We start from the raw sequence: 14,177 nt of genomic DNA, 5'->3' as shown, positions 1-14,177 counted from the left end.
TAATTGCTGCTACTTTCCCCTCAAATTCTTCTTCCCATTTCAGTTTCACAGGCCATAAACTCTATAGAAAATAATAACTTTTGACTTCCAAGGCTTCCTTTATTAAACTGCCTTACACTCACCAAAGCGGATGGCCATGTTTTTAACAATGCAGCCAAAAATGAATAGAGCAAAACAGTCTTAATCTGCTTTGCTAGGTCAGTCTTTAGTTTTCCAAATACCTCTCTATAAATAATCCTTAGCTGCACGGCTAGGCTAGAAGCTTGAATTTCAGAAAAAAAAATAAATAATTAGTACTCAGTAACCGCCAAATAAACCACCCACTCTTCCCCAGAAGAAAACAACCACCTCTTTTTGCTTCCACGTTTGATCCAAGGCCATTAAAACATTTTCTGTGGACTTCAGCAAGTTTTTGGTAGGTTTTTGAGTTTTTTAGAGAGGGAGGAGGGCTGGTTTTGAGTTGTTTGGTTGGGGTTTTTTTTTTAAACAGCTTTGGTCAAGAAGAGAAATCCCAAAATGCCATGGTGAGCCCTTACCTTGTAGCCACCAATGCGATGCTCCTGCTTGAACTCCTTCCCGTTCTTCAGCCAGCGCATGGTCGGCGTTGGGTTGCCCATGGCTGGGCAGCGGAACTTGACGGTGTTGGCGGCCGGCACGGCGTGGAGCCTCTTCTCCATCTTGTCCGTGTGTGTCCAGTAAGGTGCCCCTGTTCCAAAGGGACACATCCAGAAACATCAGCACTTGGGAACGGAGCTCCCCCTCCAGCCCCTTCCACCGGCGCACGGAGCCGCAGGGACCCGCTTCAAGTAGGGTTTGGAAAGGGCACACGAGTGGAGATCGGCTGCTGCAAGTGTCAGCCAGGGTTTTGCAAATGGCTCAGTCTGCTGCTCTGGGTGTTTAATTTGTGACAAAATTCCAATAATTAACCACAGACAACTTTTGTTTTGTGTATGTCAAGTAAGACACAGGGACTTTGGACCTTGAGCTGAGTTACTGCGATGGTTCAAACTCAGAATTTTTGGCCCTCAGCTGTGAAGCCAGACAGACCAAGACAGAAGATGCCTGGAAGCATCAGCACTTTCCCCTTCTGTGAGAAGTCCCCCATTCTGACAGCAGCTAAAGCCTGCAGTGTGGGCCAAGGTGAACTGTGCATAGAAACCACAGAAATGTATTTACAAATGGAACATATTTCTGAAATCTTAACCCAAGCAGAGGAAACCAAACAGTAAATGTGGATCACCAAAAAACATTTATCATTTTGGAGGGGTTTCCCACAATAATGAGCCTCCTGAAGTCCAAAGGGTCAGTGACATCCAAAACCATGGCATAAAGTGAGAGTGCCTCTCTCTCAACACACATTTTCTGAGGTGATTATTTTCCCAGACCCTGGCATGGCCCTCCTGGCTCTCGCTCACTCCTTGCCATGTCCTGGCCCAGCCTGTGCCCACATGAACATCATGAGAAGCACATTTGTCATGTACCAGCAAAGGAAACACAGCAGAATAAAATTTACAATTGCCCATATGTGTTTACCCTCACAGAAGTAAACTTGGATACATAGACCCAAAGACAAAGTTATCCCATCCTCTGGATCCTTGCACAGCTTCATCTACATTTCTTAACGACTTCATGGCACTGCTTCAGTCATCTCACCATAACAGTTGTTTTTTTTTTTTTAGTTAAAGATTCAAGATCTATTTAATAGTAGGAAACATTAATTTCTTTTACAATGGAGTTTTCCTGAAGCAAATCAGATTAGCGTGGAATTTTTAGGACTAGAGGGGTCCAGAAAAATAACTCCATTTCTCTCAGCCCTGTTTCATTTCCTTCATTAGCAGGCCAACACTCCACTATAAATAAATTCTTCCGTTCCTCAAATATTTATAGCAGTTCTTACAATCAGTGCAAACTCAGAAATCCTGCTACCCCCCCTCTCTAAATAAAAATACAGCTGGACAGAAAATACAGGAATAAATCCTTTAACAAAGTCTCTCTCAGTATAAAGAAAACATTCTAAAAGCAAGTCCTATAATGATGCTATGAACGATAAGTGTTTGGGTTTTTATTTTGCCTGAAGTGGCAATTAGTGTTAAAATTAATGAAGTAGAAAAGCAAAGCAAATTTATGCACGTAATCAAAATAGAAAATCAAGTAACTATTGAACATTTAACTACAACACTAAGAAATTGTTACGCAGACAAAAGTGAATTAGAGATGTAAGGAAAATCACTGTTAACATTATTTGCTAAAAGCAGGATCACATTAAAACAACAGAAGACTTTAAACAAAAGCCAACCAGAGGAATCAACTCCTACACGCAAGGGCCAAATTGCATTACAAGTACACCAGGCAAAGGCAGAATTACATGCTGGTACTGAGGGATTAAAAAGCTGTTTTCCCTGGACTGCTCAAAGTCTACCACAAGGGAGCCACTGCTGGGCCCTACTTGCAGCTCCCACAAAGCCAAAGCAAACTGGGGCACATCAAAGACCATCAACCACCCAAACCAGCTGTATCAGCACCCCATCCAGAGCAGAGGGCTTGCTTTAGCCCCAGGTGGGTACTGCCAACCCAGCAACTCTGCAGCCAGCAGGGTCACTTCTCACCACATCCATCACACAAGCCCCTCTCACAGCGCAGGGCACCAAGAGCTCACATGCAGCCACTGGCCAGCACAGCCTCTGAGCCACCGGCTCACCCAGGGCAAAGCTGCCCTGCAGCCCACGGGATGGAAGGGCCAAGCTCTGGGAAGCTCCCACCAGGCTGCAGACTGGGACCAGGGCTCTGGAGTCAGTCAGGGTGCAGCCACCAGCAGCTCCCCAAATAAAGCTGCTTCACACAGCCAGGTTTGTACTGTTATGGTCCAGCCCATCCTCTGGTTTTCTTGAAAATAACTATCCTTTCCATCAACAACCTGCTCCTGGAATATGCTCCAATACAACAAATGAACAGAGGGAAATCTCTGACAGAGATGGGTGCAAAAAAGAGGCCAGGCAGATGCAGGCAGGAATGAAGAGAAGCAGCTCCATTTTGTGGAACACCCCAGAATGGGAGAAAGGCCTGTTTGGAAACCTTCTCTTCACACAACCCTCAGCATAACCTGCAATGCTCCTAAATTACAGGTCAGCTTGGAGAAAAACATGCAGGCATCACATATGGAAAGCACCATCTGAAAATGCTTCAAGACATCCTACATTTGGCAGCTCCTCAGCGTGTTCAAGGAAAAGAGGAAAAGGCAGCAACATCCACAAACCATCACACTTGCCCTCAAATCGTGCTTTCATCCAGTGATTGATCTGATCAACACACAGCATTCTTCTTTATAGATTAAATCATCATAACCTGAAACACCTTTTAGTGCTTCTATTTGTCTTGAGAGGAAAAACACCGAGCTTCACTAAAACTGATAATGAACACAGTAAATGAGTACCAGGTGCTGACTGCTCTCACGGGCCACGTCCATCACATCCCATCACTGCCACCAGAACAGGTGAAGTAGGTGGCACCACTGCTAAAAGTTCACAGCAACCACAGGGCAGACTCCAGCATGAAGCAGCAAGGAGCAGCAGGGGAACGGGTGGGAATTCCTGATTGCTCAGAGTTCTCATTAGTGAGGAAAATATCCTGCTGACCCACACTGCACAGACATTACATCTAATCAGCCAAATCTCCTGCATGTGAAATTGAAATTAGGAAGCCCAGGGGACCACTTCACTTCAGGACTCTTCAGTTTTTATTTGGACTTCTCTAATACAAAGAAACACAAAAGTAGTCAACTCCAAGCCTGCTTGACAAGCTCCTCAAGCAGGCAATAGAGCGCCATAAGTGACCACATCAAACCCCTCCAAGGTTTTCAGTACTATTGTATTTGACCTTTAATTAAAAAACACTTCTAGGCAACATCCAATTTTTGCTGCTCCCCTGAGTGGGTTTCCACTCTACAGGATTTGATGAATTTGAACCTTGTTTCATCCTTTCTGAAACTCTTCAAGGCATGAAAGGAACAGCATGTGGATTACATTTAGATACTTTTTGTTCTTGGTGCCAATTTACCATTGCTTGGCCCAGAAGAAATTGTTTAAAGGGCGATAAGGAAAAAAAAAAAAGTCATAAAGCCTCCAGTTGCCTGACCAGAATTCAAGGCAGAGCAGCAGCATCTTCAGGGCTACCCAGAGGTCTACAGAATAAATTAGTTGGTGGACTTGATTGCAACCACCACGACAGCTGCTGCCTTGCCAGTATCAGGTCGGGAGTATAGAAATGCCTCAAATTAGGGCTACCTCTCAAAATCTCAACAAGGACAAGGCAGTAAGTGCCAGCAATGTCTTTTCCACTGCTGCCAGAATGATGATCATTAAGCTTGTAAAACCAAGTCCTTGGAGATGACCCTCCAAGAACCAAGCTAAGGCCCATCTTTAGGGTAACAAAGGGGAAAACTTGAGTTGCCAACAAAGCCATTTTGTGGAGAAAGGGGACTGTTTTGCAGTGGAACCAATCCTGCACCTTCCCCACGAGCACTAATCCCTTCAACAAAAGCTGGAAGTAATAAAAAGCTATTCAGGATGCAGTCTGGAACAAATCTACCCCAGTGTTTTTTCAGACAGTTAAAGTATCTGTCAAGCTGAAGGGACAGCAAACGCAGAGTGAAATCTGCTCTGTGTGCCTCTCACTGAAAAATACACACAGGGCCAGTGGTCAAATGCACATGGGTACACACCAGTGCCCTCCTCTCCCAAGGAAGAGCTGCTCCTCACATCTAGAGAGTCACCTACAGCCTCCACTGACTCCAAGAACAATTGTGTTTTCTGGGCAGCCTCGAAAATTACACTAGATTTCCTCAACGGCCTCTCCACCTGCATTCAGAAACCTTGGCCTCCGAAATATGTATTTGCAACAGAGGCAAGGAAAATAAAACAGCTCAAAAGAATACTTAGCAGTGTAAATAAAACAGCTCTAAAAGGTTTGTTTTAGTTTTAAGTATGCAGGAATGAGAATGCCAAGGTTCAGCTTCCTGTTGAAGGCACTACAGCCATTTCCTGCCTCATCTCATCATAATTAACATGCCAAGACAGCTGGACTTTATCAGAATTGTTTCATCAAAAAGCAACAACCTTTGAAGACTATGGCCTTTTGTTTCCATCAGTAAAGGCATAACCAGGCCAATTTCCATTGCTTATCCTTAATGATCACAGCTATAATTTGTATGCAAATTATCAGTTAAATCATTTGAGATCTGCAAGGCTCATGATTGAGGAAACATTTAAAAGACTTCTGTAGAAGAGCAGCAGCCAGGGCCCATTGTGAGGTCGTGGACTTTGCCAGGCTCAACATCCCACAGGCAGGGAAGGTAAAGGGCATTTGGCCATTGTGTACTGCTCCACAGCACACCCAGGGAAGACACAGCTCCTAGTTCACTCCTCCATCTGCCTTGTAACACAGTACCTTCAATTACACGTGGCCTCTTGGATGTGATAGAGGACTTGGAAGAGGAAAAGAAGGCTTACAAGGCACACCACACCAAGTCCCACCCTGACTTTCACACATAAATTGCCAAATCACAACCCTCTTTCAGCAGCCCTGTATTAATCCAAGGGAGTTACTGTGATGCAACTCTTCACTGAACACAGAATGCTTGGAGGGACACGGTGCCACGACCCTTCAGTCATCGTCCTGCTTTCAGCTCAGACCCTGGGAGCTTTGCTGCTCCCCCAGCAGACAGCGGGCACCTTTTAAAAAGCAATTCATCAGGGAATTGCTTGTGGAATGCTCTGCTCAGGCCCAATTCTGTCTTTTGCAGTTTCCTCCCTTCCATCTCCACAGCTGCGCTTTCCCCGCCATCCGCGATGTTTGAACGCTCACGCCTGAGAGGCATCTTTCACTGAGAGCAGGGAAAGTGTGCTGGCCCCTGCTGCAGCACACAGCCCTGTGCCAGCAGATGGACACTGTCAAGGGCCTTTCACCAGCTCCCCAATCAAGATTGATTAACAGTAGCTTAAAATGATAGCTCGTTTTACAAGAACGTCATTAGCGCAACCGCTGGGCACTGCTCCCTGTGGCTGGAAGGGCAGGAATCCTTCTGAGACCATTACAGAGCACAGCTGCCTTGAGAGCAGGTCCTTCACTTCTTCCAAAAGCCATTTATGCTCACAATGGATCACCAAAGCCACCACTGCAGATCAGAAGCATAATTGTCACCGAAAATGTCACAAGCCTTTTTCTGACCAACACCAGTAAAGCTTTAAGGAACAGCAAACATCAGAAATGTTTCCTAACGGGAATTTCTAACCATGGCTCCATTTCAGGGCTGAGCTAACACTGCCTGGATTGGCGGGTTTTGCCTAGACAACCTCTTTTAAAAGCAGTGTCCCTTCTCCAAGCCCTCCAATTCTCTTTGCCACTGCATTCCTCTGTCAGGGCAGCCTCCAGCTGCCTGATCTCAGCCCCTTCCAGAGGCACCTGTGCATCAGCCCGGGGTTAATCACACTAACAGATGGCAGGGGCCAAACAGGCAGCTAGGAACTTATATCACTTTAAATAGCATCTAATGTTTCACAGCTTCAGGCCGGGGGCAGCCGCACACAAAAGGCACAAACGGGGCAGCCCAAATCAGGCTCGTGCTTTTTCACCTGGACAAGTGCTCCAAGCTGCAGGGCAGCTGCAGCTCCTGACCAGGCTGAGCAGCAAATACACCCCCTGCCCACTGTGGGTGCTGCTCACTGACATCTCCCCCAAAGGATTTCTCTCTGTTATTGAATTTAGCAGGCACCAGCAACAGCAAACCACCAGTCACCGAGGGGGTTTGGCAGCATTGCACAGTGGCATCAGGAGCCAAGATTAATTTTATGTACTTTTTTTTTTCCTCTTAGAGAGTGCTCTATTTAGAGCTTATTAATAGCTTTATGAATTCTCTAAAGGGGACGAAGTTTAACACATTCAGATAGGTCTAAGACTCTTTTAGCCCATTTTCATCACACCTAAGTAACATAAAATGGGGGTTTAGCACTGAATCACCTTCTTTGCAACAAACCTTAAGGTTCTTTGCAGACAAAAGAGCCTCATTGTCTCCAAATTCATTCTCCTTGATGAGATTTCTGTTGAGATTAGGGATTGAAGGATTTACCTCATTACAACTTAATTTTTTTTAAGTTTTCATACCACCTTTTAACAAAATGAGCTGGGATCTTTTTTTCTTCTGTTAAGTTTCTGCTCAGATTCAGGAAAAGTTGAGTTAATCTGTCAGAGCCTAAACCAGACAAAGACCAAACTTTGATTCAGAAAGAAAGGAAACTGCAGAAATGCCAGCAAGAAGGGAAAAAAGAAAGTACAGACCAGAAAAGCACGTTCAAAAGAATATTAGTTTATTTTTATTTTTCTTTTCCAAGTTACGAGCTACGAGAAACAGAAAACAGAGGAGAACAAGATACAAAGATATTTGACAGTACATGCAGTTAACAACCAAGAAACTCTGAAGACAGGAGTGCAAGAGATGGGACATAGTTTTCCACGTGGATCTTGCTAGTGACTTCTGGGAGTGACTTCTGTTACTTACTCATCTGGTTGCTGTCATTCACAAAGTCCTCGGACCCATCATTGTCGTCTTCATCATCCCCAGAGGAAAGAGCATCTGCACATTAAAAACAACCAAGTCTTTAAACCAGCCTAATTTTTGGGTTTTTTTTACAGAAAAACAAATTGATAAGCTATATCTTGGACAGTATATTATGAAGAACAAGTGTTTATGTTAGTTGTGCAGAAGCTAGAGAAAAAGAAAATCCAGCCACAAAATGCTATTTCCATGTAAAATTGTAACAAAACTAGCTAATAGTCCTGAAGTGCTACAGACTTTCCCAAAGGAGTTTGCTAATTACAAAAATCTCATTCTGCTTAATATTTTAACTTCTGTTACAGAGATGCAGTTGAACAGAACTGAGCATCTCCAGAAAAATTTATCTCTAAACTTGAAGGATGTAGAACACACATTTTCCTCTTCTGATGCATGGGCAAAAACCTGTATTCATTCTAGTGGCTTTATCATCATCACAGCAACTCTGTCTAATTTAATTCGGTCAGAGTGGTATAAAACAGAGAGCTCTACAGCAGCTGTTAATCTCTGTAGAGCCCTTGGAGCAAAAAGGAGTAGACACAAACTAAGCCCATTTCAGGGTCAGGACAAGGAGAAAAATCCCCAAAAATTTGGGGATACAATTTAAAATTTGGGGATAAAATTTACACCTACAGAACTCAACTCACTGTGCCCTAGTGGATTGTTTCATGTAAGGTCATAAAGTGTCTTAACATCACATCTTACAGCTTCTGCATGCAAAAACCTGCGTTTGACTCACTCACCTGTAACATTTACAATGAAGTACAGAGTATCACTGTCTAGGGTCCTAACAGCAGTGCAAGCATAGAGGCCCGAATCTCTGGCTGTGGCATCCTTAATTTGTAAGTACTCCCCAATAATCACTGTCCTATTGTCAGGCCCCAAAGGGAGCCCGTCCTTAGTCCAACTGATCATGACGGCGTCTCTCAATTGACAGCGCAACTCAAGCGTCTCTCCTGGAAGTGCTGAGTAAACATCTGGCTGAGAGATTTGGTATTTGGTTGGCGGCTCTGCGAAGGTGGAAGGAAAGGAGGAAAAAATAGAAGAAAGAGAAGGGAAAGGAGAGAATTTCCAACACAGGTCAGTCAAGGCCCTTTTCATCCATGGAAATCAAGTTACGTTAAATTTAAAAAAAATGTTTCGTCCAGATTAGCCCAGTGTTCTGTGTTGTTAAACTGAAGTTATTTCCAAGAAGTTCACCACGAGTAAAGCTCAGGCACTTTTGATCAGTGTCTTGGCATGTCCCTTGTCCCCAGTGCCCCACCAACACATTACTCTTCTCATCAGTCACAGAGAGCAGGGGACAATGGGGGTTGCAGAACCTGGAGGCTTCAAAGGACTTGTAGGAGAAGGAGGGGTTCAAAAGGCAAATTCCATTTTCTGTCTTAGCATTTGGGTCCACAATTCAAATGAATAATTATCTTTCCCCACCTGATTTTATTTTAGGTTGCTTTTTAATTTTTAAAACCTGGAAAGTTCTGTTTTGAAAGAAAAGGATGCCCAAAACCCCCTTCACTTACTAAGCTAATAACCATGAGTTCCTATACACAGAATATATGATGCCTTTTATTTTTCTCCCTGTGCTCATCACAGTCTCTACATTTCCCTTCTGCACTACCAGCACTTCTCTCCATGGCATTAACTTTTCCCTTTAAATTCTTTTTTGCTTCATTACTTATTTCACAACCTCTCCCCAGTGAATACAGCAGAAACCCAGGAGCACAAGCAAAGCTTTCAGAGTTGCAGTACGCGCAGAAGTTCCGAGCGCGATGGCTCATCCGTCAGCTCCCTTTGGTAACAAGAAGAATGTCAAACCACAGTCTTTTTCCAAAAAAACATCCTTGGGAAACTACATCTGCCTATAGTTACTAGAGCTTCATCCCTGCCTTGCAGGGCCAGCTCTCAGCAGGGGGAAAGATCCAGGCAATCCAGGCTGTCTCCACAGTGCAGAGGGAAGGCTCAGCACACCTACCATGAGCTCAGGCTGTCCCACAGACAGGCACAGCTTCTGGAGCTGGTTTGTCCCTACCACCACACCATCCCTGTCCCAAGGGCCTCGCCAAGGGAGGCAGGAATGGTAAATAAAGGAGAGAAGCACAGAGGCATCTTCTGTTTGCTCATGGGGAGGGTCAGAGCACACAGACAGCTGCTCCCCGTGCACCCCGGACACGTCCTGCCCTGCACAGGCACAACCTCTGTGCCTAGGAATAAATAAAACATCTCTCTGGCTGCTTGGGACTCTGAGGGAGCACTGAAAGGTGGCTCTTTGATGTCCACACTTCCTTCTAAGAATGCCAAACCCCTGAAACCAGTGTTCCTCCTCCTGGGGTTGTTATTTTTTGTATCACACTTTCAACAGGGAAGCCTGAAACAAGCACCACATCCTAGCAGGACTGGAGATAGGAGTCTGGAAATGCTGAAGTTCTGTCAGTAATTGAGTTTTGTGCAGCCCTGAAAGGAACAGAGAGTTGGACTTGATGGTCCCCATGGCTCCCTTCCAACTCAAAATATGATTCCATGAGCACCAGAATGTCCAGCGTGGTGGGGCACTCATGCATTTAGCTGTCAGGTTCTACTGATGGACTTGGAGACCCAATTTCTCTCCCACTCATCCTGCAATCCTGTCATTACAGGAATGTGCCATATCAAAGCTTCTCCTGCCTTTTTCATTAGGGCAAACATGTTTTCCCAAAGAACAGATTTGACACACACATCACACCAAGGTGGCACGTGAAACCCATCCCAACACAACCAGGTACAGAGACTGTAAAGCTTCTTGGATTTAGATTTTATAACAAGGTCTCTAAACTTCCTAGCATGCAGAGTTCCATCTCAAGAGTCTAGGACAGACTCCAAAACAGATTTATACCTCCTATAAACTAATTCAGTCTTGCTGATACAGTCATGAACCCACAGGTCTGCAATGCAGGTGTTTCACTGAGTGCAACATTATGCTCTTAGAAATCGAATTTCCAGAAGGAGCATGGGCTCCTTTCTACATATATTTCATCACAGTAATGAGTGTGTTAAAGTCTGCTTGAGAATTTTTTTTTAATTAGATTTTACTGTCAAATAAAAATGTACCTGATGCCAGTTACCTAATTTACTTTGAAGCTAGTAAGAATTCTTTGTAATGCTCTACCTGCAAAAAAATTTCTTTTACAGAGTTTACACTGTGCCAGCAATGTACTGGAGTCAAAAAATGTCTGTTAAAACTTCTTTAAAAGCCACCTTGGGTGATGATACCTCAAACCTCCTTTAAATGCATTAAAGCCTTCTGCTGAACAGTGCCAGGAAACTAACAGGATGAGCCCACACACAATTAAAAGGAAATTAAAATGAAAATAATTTTTGAATATCGCATCCCTGATTTCATCTCTTTTTAAACCACTAACTCCAAATTTGCACTGAGTCTTTCAACACAAATCCAAATCCAAACTTGAGAACAGTAATTTATTTCAAAATTACAATTTAAAAAATTCCTTTTACAAAGAAAATTACTGGTGCACTAAAGGAAAAACAAGTTTCAAACGGGTATTAGCATTTGGTATAAATTATCCTCCTCCATTTCTTTCACTTTAGAGTATCAGGGAAGATGCAGCAAAGTGTTGTCATGATATAATGAAGTCATGTTTGGAAATTGTGAATTATTTCAGGTAAGCCCTTTGTGTTGCCAAACTAGAATGTAGCAGCACTTAAGACTGTCACTTTTTATAATGTTTGCCTATAAACTTTTTTCCAGTGTGGGTTTGAAATGGTGCCCAAAAGCAAACAGAGAACAGGTGGGATTCTGAGGCATGAATCCACCCAACAGCTTCACTGCGAAACTCAACCAGTTCAAACTGTTCAGAAATTCCCAGCAGCACATAAACAACCTATGCTGCAAAGTTAACTCTCCCTAGGACACTGCACAAGGATTTCTGCACTGCTCTGAGATTTAGGGACAGATTTTGAACTCACGTCCATGCTGTACCATCAGTGGCTCCCCTGTGGCTGACAGCAGGGTTCTGTCCCTGCTCCACGGGCAAGGTGTGATGACCTGTATCACATCCAGCTCCTCCACCCCTCCTGGAAGCTCTGGACCCTCAGCCATCACCAGAGGCCTGTGAACCAGCCCTTTGCTGGATTGGTCAGGTTAGACATGAAGAAGTTTCTACAGTGAGGGTGGCACTGGCACAAGTTGCCCAGAGAGGCTGTGGATGCTCCATCCCTGGAAACATTTAGGGCCAGGCTGCACAGGGCTCTGAGCAGACTGCTCTGGCTGAAGATGTCCCAGCTCACTGCAGGGAGGTCCAAACCATCTAAGGAGGCACAGGATTCCTTTATAAGCAAATCCTGTAACTGTGGCATTGGATCCTCCTGCAGAGGTGCACTGCCTGACTGAATTACACCTGTCTGTCACCCCTCAGAACACCAAACAAGCAACAAAGGCAAATGCAGAATGACTCTGGGTGTTCTTAATCACTGCAGGACAGGGCACACTGCTTCTCCTATTATCTGCTCTCAGCTACATCCTTATTTGTAACAGTGGTGCACACAATGTATTTAAACTTTGTAGGTGAAGCTGTTGAACAATACTGCCATGTAAAACCAAGCTGCTGTTAAATAAACAGCTGTGAACTTTTCCTCTGCCTGCTCATACAGCCTCACAGCATGGTTTATGCCATCCAGCCATCAAGTGGAGTAAAGACTGTTTGTATAAAAGCCATGACCACAATAGAGGACTGGGGACACTCTGACTGCTCTATTTCAGATTATTAAGATATGCAATTGTATTCCAAATCACGTTTCTGTTCCAAATTCGGTCACTGAGAGGTTTATACTTCCTTAGGTTTTAAATTTATTATTATCATTATTATTAGTCTCCATTTAATAAAATGTTAACAAAGAGCTGCTTATCTTAAGTCTCAAGTCATTTAGTTACTTAGTTACAGAGGCAAATAATGAAACGATCAGCTAATAGCTAACCCCAGCAAAGATTCCCACAAAACTCTCCAGAACACAAAAGCCTCAGACCCCATCAAGCCACTTTCACTTCAAAAGGCTTTAGTAAATAACTAAACACTCACCACAGTGTGCCCAGAAGGGTCAACAGACCTGACCTGTCAAGAATCCAAGAGGTTCATTGCAAAATTGAATGTCCCCACAGGGAACACCAGGCTGCCAACCACCACCACCACTGCTGCTTCTCCTGCCCCTCCTCAAGGCTCTCCTGTCATTGAGGTAAGTCCAGCAAGACCAAACTGGATGAACAACATGGAATGGGGATGTCAAATAGGTCTCATGACTGCGCAAGCCAAGCCCGAGGCTTCAGGCTCTCTGCAGAAGGCAGCCAGGTATCACAGTCAGGTGTGCAGCCTTCCCTCCCACCTGCCAGGGACAGGATGATGGGACTCTCCCTTAATTTAAGCTGGCAGACCAATATCAAGAGGATCTCCATGCCCTCTTCTGACAATGGATGATAAAATCAGCCTGCAAAAGACACAGCCACCAGTTTAAGAATGCAGAGAGTCATTCCTGGCCATGGTGACCACCACCTCCCATTAGCCAACAGCAAAACAAAGGCTCCTTAGACAAAGGGGCACAAAACAGTGTTTGCAATTCATCCATCAGCTGCTCCAAAGCCATGGATTCCTGCTGTCCCATTTGTACTGCTACTATCAGCCAGCTGCCAGCTCTGCCCAGCTCTGCCTCTGCCAGGCACCATCAGGAAGTCTCTGTTCTGATAAAACACTTTCCTTTCCAAATTGCTACAGTTCCTCCCATAATTTTAAAACACTAACAGTTTATTATTTTTTAAATCCCTTGTCCCTGAACAAGACTCTACAGAGCACGAACCGTTTCCCCCCATCTGAGGTATTAAAACATTAGCTGCTCAAATCTGAAGAAAAAGATCTGGGCCTTGTAGAAAAGCTTCAAACACAAAACTTGAAAGAGCTATCCATGATAGTTATAAACATAAATACATAACAGATTCTACATCTTTACTTGTTCCTTTAACAGAAACTCCTGGGCTGCTCTATTTGACAGAGTTTCACAAAACAAAGGGCAAGATTCTCTAAAATAACTTTTTCCTGGCATGTTCATTAGTATTGTTATCCTTATAGAATAAGGACATAATCATCTGACGGGTAAAGAGATGAAACCAGACCAAAAAAAAAAATTATGCAAGGAACAGGAATAATCCTCTTGCCCTGGAAATGAACATTTGCAAAATAAAGTTGCCACATCATACGTGGCTGGTGCTCCAGCAAGTGTTGAGCTTCCAGCCACAGTGACCTGGACCATGTCAACTCCTACTGAGTGCTACATATACTAAAACCATCTAAAAAAAGTGAATCTCCTCCAATTGCAATAACTTGCCAATGTCATCATGGGTAAGGGAAAATATTACACTGCACTATATCTTGTTTTCCTAAGCTTTGAAGGCTTAGAAAAATAAAAAATTCTGGTGAGCAACAAAGCATTTTGCCACTTGCCGGACTCCTTGGACAAGAAAAAAACCTTTGCTAAAACCAAAAATTACCCCCATGTGATTATATCCCATCTGTCTTGGGTCAGCAGGCAACAGTCC

At 44.0% G+C, this 14,177-nt stretch overlaps 1 protein-coding gene across 9 annotated transcripts in view; it reads right to left on the bottom strand.

Moving 5' to 3' along the window:
* Positions 1–14,177, bottom strand: part of FGFR2 (fibroblast growth factor receptor 2) — an 81,276-nt gene that overhangs the window by 52,951 nt on the left and 14,148 nt on the right. For 5 of the 9 annotated variants that reach the window (XM_077182805.1, XM_077182806.1, XM_077182804.1 and 2 more), the window contains 3 exons: positions 8,347–8,613; positions 7,550–7,624; positions 537–706 (listed from right to left, as the gene is read on the bottom strand). In XM_077182805.1, the coding sequence (XP_077038920.1) occupies positions 537–706; positions 7,550–7,624; positions 8,347–8,613 (512 nt within the window). The remainder of the gene's footprint in view (positions 1–536; positions 707–7,549; positions 7,625–8,346; positions 8,614–14,177) is intronic. The other 4 variants (XM_077182808.1, XM_077182809.1, XM_077182810.1 and 1 more) reach the window with 2 other exon arrangements.

Source organism: Agelaius phoeniceus, chromosome 9 (genome assembly GCF_051311805.1).
Source record: "Agelaius phoeniceus isolate bAgePho1 chromosome 9, bAgePho1.hap1, whole genome shotgun sequence".
NCBI classification, from domain to species: Eukaryota; Metazoa; Chordata; class Aves; order Passeriformes; family Icteridae; genus Agelaius; species Agelaius phoeniceus.
The sequence above is the reverse complement of the archived record's forward strand: the minus strand, read 5'-3'. Positions and strand labels throughout refer to the sequence as shown.